We start from the raw sequence: 13,138 nt of genomic DNA, 5'->3' as shown, positions 1-13,138 counted from the left end.
CACAGTCCCACTTCCTGGGCATCCCACGATGATCTGTTGTTTGATTTGATGGGTTTTTCTATTCATATTCACTGCCTTATCATCATGTTTACTTGAAACGGGGAAAAGTTATGAACGGTAATAATGTTTGGTCGTTCAATTATACTTTATGATCTCATGGTCAAACAAGTATATCATACCTAATTTTAATGTAGGACTCATCTGCCTCTATATTTCTTGTCAGTAGTAATACTACAGCAAATTCATTCTTGATAAGTAAACATGTCTTTTAGTATTAGCTCGAGGGTAAAAAGTTCTTATCAACATTCATAAGAAGTCGACGTACACTTATAACTTGTAAAAGCGTAAGCGAGAAACTGCATATGAAATAGTGCTTGCACGATAAATTATTAGGAAACTAACGAAAAGTTCAAAAATACTTTAGTTTTAATGAAAAATGACAAATAAAGGTGTAGTGAATAGTAACAGAGAAAGGTAAAAATATGGTTTTTTGTTAAAAATGAACAGTACCGAGGATGTTTCGTTAAAACTCCCTAAATTATTTCGCGTGATGATACAACTGATTAGTAATATACGTGGACCTGTTAAATTTATTTGATATGAATTGGTGAGTTTGGATTGGATGTGAAAAATCTCAAATACCGTCATATTCTATGATCTAGACTGAACGAGTGCTTAAATTTTTATTTTGTTTTGTAACAATCTTTGTATGAGTGTAAGAGTTCTTAATTTCACTCTGACTTTCTCAGAATGTGGTCATGGATCATCTTGGAAACTAAGTTATGGACAAAAATTAAGCACCACATGATACTCTCTCCTTTTTAACAATCTTTGTAGGAGTGTAAGGGTTATTAATTTTACTATGACTTTCCCATCATCTATGGTCATGGATCGTTGTCAAAACTAAGTTATAGACAAAAATTAAGCACCACATAATACTCTCTTTTTGGCTAAGCATCATTTTTCATTGGGTCACTTGTTCCTATCAAAGCTAGCTAATACAATATTTATATCTTTCCATTCAACCTTGATGATGTACTTCACGTGTGGGTTTTCTTTTTACTAACTCAATCTGCCCACTAAGATTAGGAGAGAAATAGATCGAATTCTATGCTCACCCATCGTTTGACATTAGTTGAATTGTGCATTACAAATTCGAGAATTCCTGTTTATGTACAACATATTTCACTCTTTACTTGTAAGAATAGTAAGGAGACAAACTTATTTACATTCAAAGACGCCGCGATAATGATATTTTAAACTAAGAATGAATTAATGTGTCAGGGTTAAAGCACATAAGTTTATGTTATTATTTTGAGATATGTCATAGTGTGTCAAAGTTTCATAGAGATGAACCGATGTCTCCATATTAACAACGTGTAGCCAAAAAATTGTTGTGTGTAATCTTAAAAGATATTGGTGTAATTAGAAATAGAATAATTATACATAAATAATTATTTATTTTGTCAAATTTCCGAGGTGAGATTTTCAATAGTCTCGTATATATACACGAATAAGAACCACCACCTCCTTTTGAATTAGGTCTAAGAAATAAGCCACATGCTGCCTTTACCTTCTCAATTGTTTATGAACTGCAATACCATCCAGAGCTCGCTGAGTTCATAGTTTTTTCAAAGGCTTAATGTTATAATGGTCTTTGTGTTTTACTCATTAGGTCAATTTAGTTCATGTGTTTTCAATTGGGTCAATTTGATTATTGTGTTTATCTCTGTTATCAAATTAATAACATTTTCATCTTATTTCTGTAAATAATTTGTAAATTACTATAAAACTTATTTGTTAAATTATAATTTATTTGATTTAAAATATTTAAAATGAAATAAAATTAAAAATTAAAAAAAAAATTCTCCTTCCAACTCTCTGACCTCCTCCCTAATATTACCCCTCTCTTTTCTATGTCACAACCTTATTCATTTTTTCAGATTGGAAGTTTTATTTCTTATATGTGTTATTTCTCATTGATTTGTATTTTTCTATAAAGATAAAGGGTAGTTATTTCTCATATGATTTTTCTTATGAATTTTTAAAAGGAGATTGAATGAAATGTTCTTAATTGGCTAACATAAACAAACACGAGGACTAAATTAGCCATATAAAAAACATGAGGACTAAATTTGTCATATGGCTATAACAACAATGCTATTTTGACATTTAAGCCTTTTTTAAAAGAAAAGATGTGGACGACGAATTGTTGGCCATTAATTAACTAATAAAAAAAATTATAGCCTAAGACGGCTAAGAGCATCTCCAAAGGATATGTCAAATATAGTATGTCAAAATTTTATTTGATGGTTGATGTGACAAATTGAATACAAGGGCTAAATCTTCTTCTTTTCCAATTGATGTGTCAAATATTTATTTCATTATTTTATTGGGCCTAGAGTTACATTAACTATTAAAAATAATCAAAATTAGTTGTAGTCTGTATTGTATTGGTTGTTAATGGGATCCATACATTAAAAAATTAAATTAAATGACTCACATGCCACATCATATATGACATATCCATTGAAGAACACTTGAATGTCTTTTAATCCTATCTGGCATATTTGACATCTCATTTGGAGATGGTCTAAGATCTATTACCCGTTGAGCCTATTGTAATTAGCCTTAACGCCATGAAACTAATAATTAATTCCTCTAATTAACATGTGACCACTGTTTAAATACATACACGAAATTATCAAGATCGATATGGGAAGAGAGGTGAAATGCAAACTTCACACTATATAGGCCAAATATAACAAAATCAATTAATATTGATGATATTTACCGATTCACTACATAAGTTTTACCGGAGCCCATTGCAGATTGAACTTGTGAATTTTTTTTACAGAAAATTTTCTTTAATTTAAACTAATTTGAATATACTCATCTCTTTATAAATTTTCACAATTATCATCGAAGGCAACTGACATCGATATTGATATATACACCCATCTTTTAATAAATTTGCATATGTTACATATACTCTTGGATTGTGATTGTGTAAATGCTAAATAGATTTGGTTACTAGTTTTTCTTTCCCTATAGGATTGTATTTACTTGGAGGACAAGTTAATCCTCTCCTTCTTCTCTACTATAAATACAGACACTATCTACAATAGATAACATACACATAAGAAATCCCTACACTTTCTCCATACTCTCTCTTGTCGTACCTCTTATTCCCTTTTAGTTAAATAGGCCACAACACGTTATTAGTATGCTCCTCTACTACGCTAAAGAATCTGACAGGGAGTTTTTTATTACAAACTAGTTCATCAATATCATCATGCAATCAGGTTCTTCCAAAACAACGATTTTATACTCGATATTTTTCAGCCATATTTGCATGAACCTTCACCATAATGCATAGTCCAATTTTACGTTTTACGAATTTTAGATTCTACATAAATTGTTTATGCATTATATTCATAATTGTTGAATTATTGTGAATTGATATTGTGAATATGCATTTAAATATATTTGAACTGAAAAAAAACTAAATTAGGGTTTTTGAAAACCCTACACGCAACCATTGACTTCAAGCTGCACTGCCGAGCAAGCCACCAACAATAGGTGAGTAATCTGGATCTACTGAAAGAACTGAGCCTCAAGAAAACCTAAGCCACGAAGTCAATGGATCCAAGCATGCAACCTCAAAAAAAAAACTCTATGCCAAGATGGCATCGCCTTTATTAAACCACCGTAGGGCTTGGCCTGCAGCCACGCCACATAGGTCATCGTCCCTGATGACCATAAGTTCATCCCCGACAAGTTTTAACTGAGATTCCTTCCAATCTCATTAAAATTTTCATAAGCCCAATTCAAATTTCTAGGGTTTTGGTTTTGAAAGTCGAGATTCTTACCCTTCTTTGTTAATCATGGTCATTGTCGAACCATGAACTCGCCCCGAGGTTTCCCGACAAAGACACGGTTGCCAGAAGTAACGGTGTCGGTCACCCTCTCCGTTATGCACACCCAGTGATGCTAGGGCTTTTCTCTGGTCTAATCCAGGGCTTTTGGACCTGGACCACTCTCGCCCGCAGTAGAAATTGAACCTTTATTTCGTTTATGGGCTCACCTGCAACGGCTTACTGCTTTTTGCTCAACTTATATGACACCAACCCGTAGGGCTTTAGGTCATTTTACATGTGAAGCATTGAATCGCTCCTCTAGTGGGCCTCTAGTTTGCTGCTTCGTATGAGCTTGCTTCCTGCAGCCTTCACCTAGCTCAACATGACCTGATACCAACCCAATTTTTGGGCTTGGCCTCCACGGTACCATTTAGGCTTTGGAATTATGTGAAACTCATGATGAGTATCCAGAAGTATAATCACTTGAACTTAATGTACGCATTTCCTTATGACTAGAAACATTTTTTCCTCTAGGCTTTTGCTGATTAACGAGGTTTTAAAGAAGCACCCATTCTAAGGTGGTCATACACTTGTGTACATCCCGTAGACGTTTAAATTGGCTTTGGATTAACTCACAGTTCTCCTTTTACTATGGGTTTTTATCCCATATTAGGTTTTACCCAAGCCGGGTTTTGTGAGCCTTATTTCCATTTGCAAGTTCTTTCTCCTTCAGACTAGCGTATTCCAAGTTTAGTGCCAATGAGTCAACTTCCTTAAATTTACACGATGACGAATCTACTTGAGTATTTACACGCTGGGAAGTGTTATAGATATTCTTGGAGTGTGATTGTGCAAATCCTAGATAGATTTGGTTACAATCTATTCTTTTTCTATAGGATTGTTTTTACTTGGAGAACAAGTTAATCAACTCTTTATTCTCTACTATAAATAAAGGCACTGTGTAGAGAGAATAACATAAACATATAAAATCTCTACACTTTTTCATACTCTCTCTTGCTGCACCTTTTGTTCCCTTTTAGTTAAATAGATCATATATCAATATTTTTACTTATGTCGATATATATTTTTTTAACAAACAATATTGTCTACACTAAGAGGTAGAGAGTGGGTTAAGCCTTACAATGGGCTAGCAATAATGTAGTTCAAATTTACCTTTGGTGAGAATCGAACCTAAGACTTCTCACTTACAATTGAAGAGGAATATCACTAAATCCTAGAAATAAGTGGCACCTATATTGATATTTTAAATGAGAACATGCAAACTCAATCCTAGGGGTCGAAAAAATACCGAAAATTCCAAATCGAACCGAAAAAATCCTGAAACCGAACAAAAAAAATCCCAAATCGAAAATCTCGAAAATTTTCGGTACCCAATCCCGAACCTAAAGCCTAATATATATATATATATGATTTAATTTTAAATATATAATTGAAATTGTAACAGCTGTTAGATTTGGTTGAGATTTAATCTCAATCGTTGAATCCAAATAAAACCATCACTCAATCACACACACTCTCTCTCGACCTCACCATACTCTTTCATCTTCGCCAATTTCTCTCGATCTCTCTCCTCATCCTTATTTGTCGTCTTCGAATCCGACCACATTACACAAGTGATTCACCTCTCTCTTGATTGACCTCTCTTATCTCTCTGATCTCTCTCTCGACTTCTCATCCCTCACTGAAAAACACGTTGAAGGAATAGCAGCAGCTCAGGTGATATCATCGTCGATCCTCACCAAGAGTTTGGCTTTGTTTGAAGGACTCAGACCTTCAAGCCTTAAGTTCACTCAGTCTGAGACTCTCTCTATCTCTATGTTGCTCATTCTTAAATTCGAAGCTCAACAACCACCTACCCTTTCATAATCTGACTTTGACGAACTCTCTCCGCTCCGGCCACCACCACACCTCACGACTTCATCCTCAACACCGATTCTCTCCAGTCTCTATGTGTGTGGGGTTTTGAATTAAGGTTAGGGTTTCAAATTTGGGCTTAGGGTTTCGAATTGGGGGCTCGGGTCAGAAGAAGGACACATGTCTGTCTGACTATCTCGTCACTATGTCTCTCCCTCGACCACCGATTCATTGTCACTTTCTGATTTCAATTTAGGTTTTTAATGTAGGTTAAGATGATTTCAATTTTAATCTGGATGATTTGGATTTTGATGTAGGTTTAGTTTCGGGAAATCCCGAAATACCGAAAAGATTTCTGGAATCCCGAAATTTCAATAACGGATCAATCATCGAATTCTCGTTGCGAAAATTTTCAGTTTGGAATTTGATATGCTATTTTCGGTTCGGTATCTCATATCCAACCAGCCCTACTTAATCTCATTGAATCTCGACTGATACCCATCCTGTCGTCTAGGTATAACTACAGTTGTCAACTACCTAGGGGGACCACGTCACTAAATAATAAAAAAAAAACCCGCATTCAATTCCACGCCCCTTTTACGCGCGTGGAACATCACTCTCCAGGAAAATATCTCACGAGTCACAATGACGTGTGCAAAAAGCGGAAGAAAGGCAGGTCCCACATCGCTCCCGCCAATGAAATATCAGATACCTATCGCCGCGTGCCACGTTAGCTCCGTGCTACTGTGCGCGCGACTGTTATATATTTACGGTGCTCCTTCACCATTATTCGAAAAAAAGGCAGCGGTAGATAAGGCTCTGGGAAGACACACAGAAAACAGAGAGTTGCAGAGAATAGTTATATGGGATGATGATGGAGGAGAGCAACAACGTCATCGCACCGTTCGTTTTGAAGACTTACCAGATGGTTAACGATCCAACGACGGACAATCTAATCACATGGGGAGGAGCCAACAACAGCTTCATCGTCGTCGACCCTCTGGTCTTCTCTCAGAGACTGTTACCCGCTTACTTCAAGCACAACAATTTCTCCAGCTTCGTCCGCCAGCTCAACACCTATGTGAGCAATTAATCATGAAATTAGTAAATTAATTAATGGGTTTTGTTAATTAAGTAGGGAATTGAAAAACCCAGTTCGTAATTTTGATTGATTTTGCAGGGATTTCGAAAGGTCGATCCAGATAAGTGGGAGTTCGCGAACGAGTGGTTTCTACGAGGACAGACGCATTTGCTGAGAAACGTGGCGAGGAGAAAACAAATGGGCAAGAGTTCTAACTTGAATTCGCTTTTTTCGAATTCGAATTCGAATTTCTTACCAACGAAGCACGAGGAGCTCAACGACGAAGATGTAATCATGGAGATTTCGCGGTTGAAGCAGGAGCAGAAGGCGCTGGAGGAAGAAATCGGGAATATGAACCGGCGGCTGGAGACGACGGAGCGACGGCCGCAGCAAATGATGGCGTTTCTACACAAAGTGGCGGAGGACCCGGAGATTCTGCCACGTATGATGCTCGAGAAGGACCGCGCGACGACGGCGCAGTTGGGGGAGAAGAAACGGCGGGTTATGATGATAGCATCGACGTCGTCGTCGTCATCGGGGATGGGGGCCACCACTTCCGTTAGGACTGAGGACGAAGATGATGGAACCGTAGGGGTAATTTCGTCATCTCCCGAAGCAGGTTTTGAGATGGAGAGTTTTAATCAGTATCCCACGTCACCGGAGGTCCAGACGGCGTCGGATTGGTTAAGGCAGATGCGGTTTGTGGATCAAGTTCGCGCTATTCAAAACCCGAATAATATGAATCCGACAGCGTCGGGTCATGGGGCGGAGAATATCCGGAATAGTAGTAGTTCCGGGTACGGGTATGGGAATGGAAATGGTGGCGGCCCTGACGGGGAAGTGGGATACTTTACGGAGGTGGAAGCGAGTCCGCCACCACCTTATCCATTTTCGCTATTGGAGGGAGGCTTTTAGATGCAGGTGTTTTTGGTGCTTTAACAATTTATATGTTTCATTTTTCGGTCGAATTTAACAAGATTTTTCTTGGATTCTATATTTGTGTTATTTTCTTTTATTTTAATTGATGTGCCTTTATCAAACTTAATTCGTACGCAAAAAATACAATTATGTGTTACCATTTAGCAATACTTGTTTATGTGTAAGTAATAGATTTCCACAAGTTTGTAGTAACATGAAATTAGTTCTCGTTATTAAAACTAATGAGCCGATAAATGAAAACTTATAAGCGATTTTAGCTATTATCGTCAATCATTTTTTCTTCAGTTATATATTCGACCTTCAATGGTTGCAATGCTACATTATAAATATCATTTTAATTAGATTAAAAAAAGAACATTATTGATGAATCACTTTGTCACCATTTCTAATTTAAAGAATGAAACGTTCTAAAACTACATCTCAAAAGATTCTCTCGCTAAATGAATGTGAGCCAAGTTGTTCTCCTTCACCTGGTCTTGACATAGCTTCATAACTACATTTATTGAATTATTAAGTTCGCAATAATGAGCCGTAATTTTAAATCATATATCATTAAAGATGTAGTCCGTTCATTTATGTGAAATGAGTATCCTCTCTGGATCATTTTTGTGTGGATTTTGAGGATCCTCAAATCGTACAGCTATAAATCATTTTAAATAATTTTATTTAAAATAAATATAAATAGTATCTGACGAAAACTAACCGTACGATATACGATGAACGATCATGATTTAAAGATCTTCACAAAAAAGAATTCGAAGAGGATCCTCCTCAATTTATGCGTTCGTTTCACCTCTATTTACACGTGTGGTAAAACTTGATATGATTATTTAGGTAATAAAGTTGGCAAGATATGAATAAATATTAAAAAGTTACATAGACACACGAAGAATATGAATACTTTGTCCATAAAAAGTGCTTAAGGAAGGAGGATGAAAAGCGGAACCAAGTCCTCAAGTCAATGACCATTTTATTATTTTTATTTTTATTGTATTTTATTCATCGAGGCACTAATTCTCAATGACTTTTAGTAATTTGATTCACATTCAACCTAATTTCACATGATTTATGAGAAGTAACACATTTTTAATATACTCTGGACCCATTACGAATTGCCACATTAGCTTGTCCTAATTGCAGCTACCAATACACACTGTGGCAGACCCTACCGCCAGTGGCAGACTACAATGCTATTAGGAAGTGTTCACATTCATAAGAGTATTAAACTCGCACTTACTACTACAATTTAATAGTGTTACTTTTTACTTATAATTGAGAGATTCTACGGTTGGTTCTTGTTAAAAATAAATTTGAGTCACATTATTACTAGTTTATTATAAAACTTAATTTCTTCTCCTAAATAATATCATTTATTAAAAAAGAAAATATTCAATTTACGGAGAAAATGTTGGGTGGTTTTGATTCATGAGACAACACACACATAAATGGAAATCTATGAATCGTGTCTGTTCATCATAAATCGTGTGATTAGAAATTATTTTAAATATTTTTATTTAAAATTAAACACAAATAGTACTTAACAAAAACTGACCACACAATATACAATAAACAAACATATTACGAATTCTCAGCATCCTCCTCAAAAAGATCCAGAGAGGATCCTGTTAGCGTAAATGGTCCATCAAAATGCTGATTGACGCATAAGACGGCTCCACCCAACATTTTCGATCGACAACCCCTGAGGGGCACAGTAAACTTACATGAGGCACGAGGGGTACCCTTCATTTATAAGGCAGGGCCTATAGGCCATCACCTCTCTGCAAACATGCCCTGCCTTTTTGTGCCACATTTGCACGCCTTGGTGCCCATGTCATACAATCTCTAAGCACGTGACATGGACATGCCAAGTACACATTGTAGTGTAAACCTAATTTTTAGGAGAATTTTAACGAAAAACACCTAGTACTGTTCATTTTAATGAAAAATCATATTTTTACACTAAAAAGTCAATCATGGTACTATTCACTTTCCTTTATTTTGTCCCTATCATTAAAACTCAAAGTTTTCAATCTCTTTTCATTAGTTTTCATTAGTTTTCCTAATTTTTAGAGTAAATTTTAGTAATGATCTTTCAACTTTAATTAAATTGGAGTAATTATCTTTCAACTAAACATCCATTACTATTGGTACCTTAACTCATCAAAATGTGTAGTTATGATTATTTTCGTCAAGTTCGTTAGAATTTTGTCAAAATAAGTTATGCTGAAATGACTATTGTTACAATTGGGCTCCCTCAACTCATTAAAATGTGTAGATATGGTCATTTTCGTCAACTTTGTTAGAATTTTGTCAAAATGAGTTATGTTGGAATGATCATTACTACAATTGAGTTGTAGTTGAGGAACCATTGCTCAAATTTGGTTAAGGTTGAGGGACCATTTCTCTAGTTGTATTAAAGTTGAGGGACCAATTGTAATGAATTTTTAGTTGAGAGACCATAGTTGCACGTTTTGATGAGTCGAGGGACCAACGGTAATGGATTTTTAGTTGATGGATCCTTACTCTAATTGAGTTAAAGTTAAGGGCTATTGCTTCAATTTACTCTAATTTTTATAAACTTAATCAAGTAATTGAGATCGTGACGTTCACAAAGGTTGTTTACTTTCTTAGTGCTTGCGCTAAGGGTTAGGGTTGCTTTATCTGTTGGTTGAATTGGCCACTAGGTGGAATCAGACCTTCGACTCTCGATTGCTGCTGGATGATGCTTTTTTGCTACCACCCTAAATTATAGTGTATGCTTACTATACACTTAATCATCTATCATATGTTTTTTCACTTTCACTTAAACTTAGTTAATTATTTTTCAAATTGAAAAAAAAATGTAACATTTAATGTGAAAGATAAATGTCACTTAGTATTACGGTCTAGTGGTATTCATTTTCAATTATAAGTGAGAGGTCTTAGGTTCAATTCTCGTCAAAGACAAATTTGAACCACATTATTGGAATCCTTTGTAAGGCTAAGCCTATTCCCCTCCCTCGTCTGTAAGATAATATCTCATGTTTAAAAGAATTAAAAATTAAAAATTAAAAAAATATAAAAGTTAACTAAAATTGGGTTAAATGACACTTGATAGATGATGAGATGTATAATGAACATATAATAGTTATGATAGTGAGCAAAAAGGAAGAAGATTCTCTCTTCTCCTAATATTTCTCCTTTTACTTGAACGGTTACGATTAAGTTACGTTGATATTTTATATTAATTTTTTTATAAAGACATATTAATTTTTTATAAAGATAAAAAAATAAAAAGCAAAATGTAAGAAAAAAAAAGAGGAAAGGAGATGAGAATCAATTGAGAGAGAATCATACTCCAAGCAAAAATGTTCCCATTGAGATTAGTCTTTAGTCAAACAAGATAGCCAATAGCCAATGATGTGCCAAAGATCCATGTCAAAGTCAGACTCGTGCTTAATTACGCTTCCATCTATGGGGGGCCAGGCTCCGAAGTTGACGTAGGGATTTGCCCTCAGAGGCTCACCTTATGGGGTCCACCCGAGGTTGAAGCGTGATTGGGCCGTTTGAGACTCGTGTCGTGCGCTGAGAGAAACCAAACTGCATGATGAATTGGGCCACGGACCTTTGCGACAGAAGAGCGAGGAAAGTTTTAGGATTCATCGCGTGATATTTTCAATTCATTTGTATGAACCTTATGTGAGACGTAATCTTAAATTTGTAACTGTTTACTCATCAACAGTTATTCAAATAATAAAGTAACCATATTTTTTAGTTAACTATTAAATTATAAAAATTAATATTAAACAATAAACGAATATTAGTTTAGTTAATTTTTCGTAAATGAATTTTTAATGAGTGTTCTGAAAATTAGACTGTATCTTATCATCGAAGTACTTTGCATGCTCGCAAGAAAGTTAAAAAGATAGGACTAGGAGAATGATCAATAAGAAGGTTGCTAATTTTTTGCAAAAAATACGGCACATGTGTGAATTTGTAACTCCACGAGACATTGAAAAATCATAGGAAAATTAATAAAAATGGTTTGAAAACTTTGAGTTTCAACAAAAATAACAACAATGTGTTGTAAGTGAATAATACCAGAATTAACTTTTTATAATAAAAATGAATAGTACGGGAAATTTTTCGTTAAAGCTTTCAAAAATCAATTCAAAAAAAGAAAAACTAATGAAAAAGACTTGAAAACTTTGAATTTTCACGATAAGGACAAAATAAAGAGTAAATTGAATAGTACAATGATTGACTTTTAGTGTAAAAATATGATTTTTCGTTAAAATGAACAGTACTATGAGTTTTTTTTGTTAAAGTTCTTAATTAAGGCTGTGGGCCCCGAGCGTCGTGGGACAAGGGGGTCTCTGTTATCTCAGCCAAGTATTTTCCTTCGGCTTTTGGGGTTAAGGGAGCAAGCCCATCGACTCGTGAGACCACATGGGGACAGTAAAAGGAAGAAACACGTGGTTGCTTCCCAGTGCTTCACTTTTGATCCTCCTCCTCACGCGTTCAAATGAGAGTCGAGACGCCAGGAGAGCGCAATGTGGTGGTGCTCTGGCGCACACTATCTTGGTGGACGTTGAACCCATGACTAAGTAGGGTCCCCCACGTGTTTATATCCAAGTTCAGCAACCATCTAGCATGGGTGTATTTTCTACCAATACTACCAATACCAATTTTTAACCTTTTTTTTTCTCAAATAAATGATACTATATCGTTTGTTAGTAATTAAGGAGATGTCAAATGTAAATATTAAAATAATATTTTATAATTTACGTGACATTTTGTATAATTTTTTTACTAAATTGATATGTCATTATGTTAAATAGAAATATTATAACTTCTTTCATCTCTTTGTTGGGTTCAGTTGTGACGACCCGTCCTGAATTATTATATATTTTTCTTCTTGAGTGTGTAAAGTGACCGTAATGCTCTCGTGGTTTAGTGACGTGGATGTACATAGGTGTTTTAAATTATTATTTCTACCGTCGTAGTTAAATCGTACTCGATGCCATGAGTGTGTTGATGTGATCTAGGGCCAAATCGGATTCATAACAAAGAAGTTACGAACAAATGAGTGTGTAAATGGGTAGAAATATATTTTTATGCTGTATGGCACAGAATGTTGGGCGGTGAAGTATCAACACGTACACAAAATGGGTTTGGACATGTACAAAGAAGGCTTACTGACGCTCCGGTTCGAAGATGGGACTACGGGATAGAGGTTCAGGGCCGAAGGGGTAGAGGTAGACCTAGGAAAACTTTGGAAGAGACCCTAAGAAAAGACTTAGAGTACTTGGATCTAACGGAGGATATGACACAAAACCGCGCGCAATGGTGTTCTAGGATTCATATAGCCGACCAGGTTTTGTTGTTGTTGTTGTTGTTGTTG

At 35.5% G+C, this 13,138-nt stretch overlaps 1 protein-coding gene across 1 annotated transcript; it reads left to right on the top strand.

The window, feature by feature from the left end:
- The first annotated feature begins 6,491 nt into the window (after positions 1–6,491).
- Positions 6,492–7,856, top strand: LOC103415780 (heat stress transcription factor C-1-like). Its single transcript, XM_008354066.4, has 2 exons — positions 6,492–6,816; positions 6,916–7,856. Exons 1-2 carry the CDS (start codon positions 6,604–6,606, stop codon positions 7,729–7,731), a joined length of 1,029 nt encoding a protein of 342 aa, XP_008352288.3. The 5' UTR covers positions 6,492–6,603; the 3' UTR covers positions 7,732–7,856.
- The last annotated feature ends 5,282 nt before the right edge of the window (positions 7,857–13,138 follow it).

The sequence above is a fragment of the Malus domestica genome, chromosome 15 (assembly GCF_042453785.1).
Source record: "Malus domestica chromosome 15, GDT2T_hap1".
NCBI lineage: Eukaryota > Viridiplantae > Streptophyta > Magnoliopsida > Rosales > Rosaceae > Malus > Malus domestica.
This window is presented reverse-complemented; position numbering and strand designations above follow the sequence as displayed.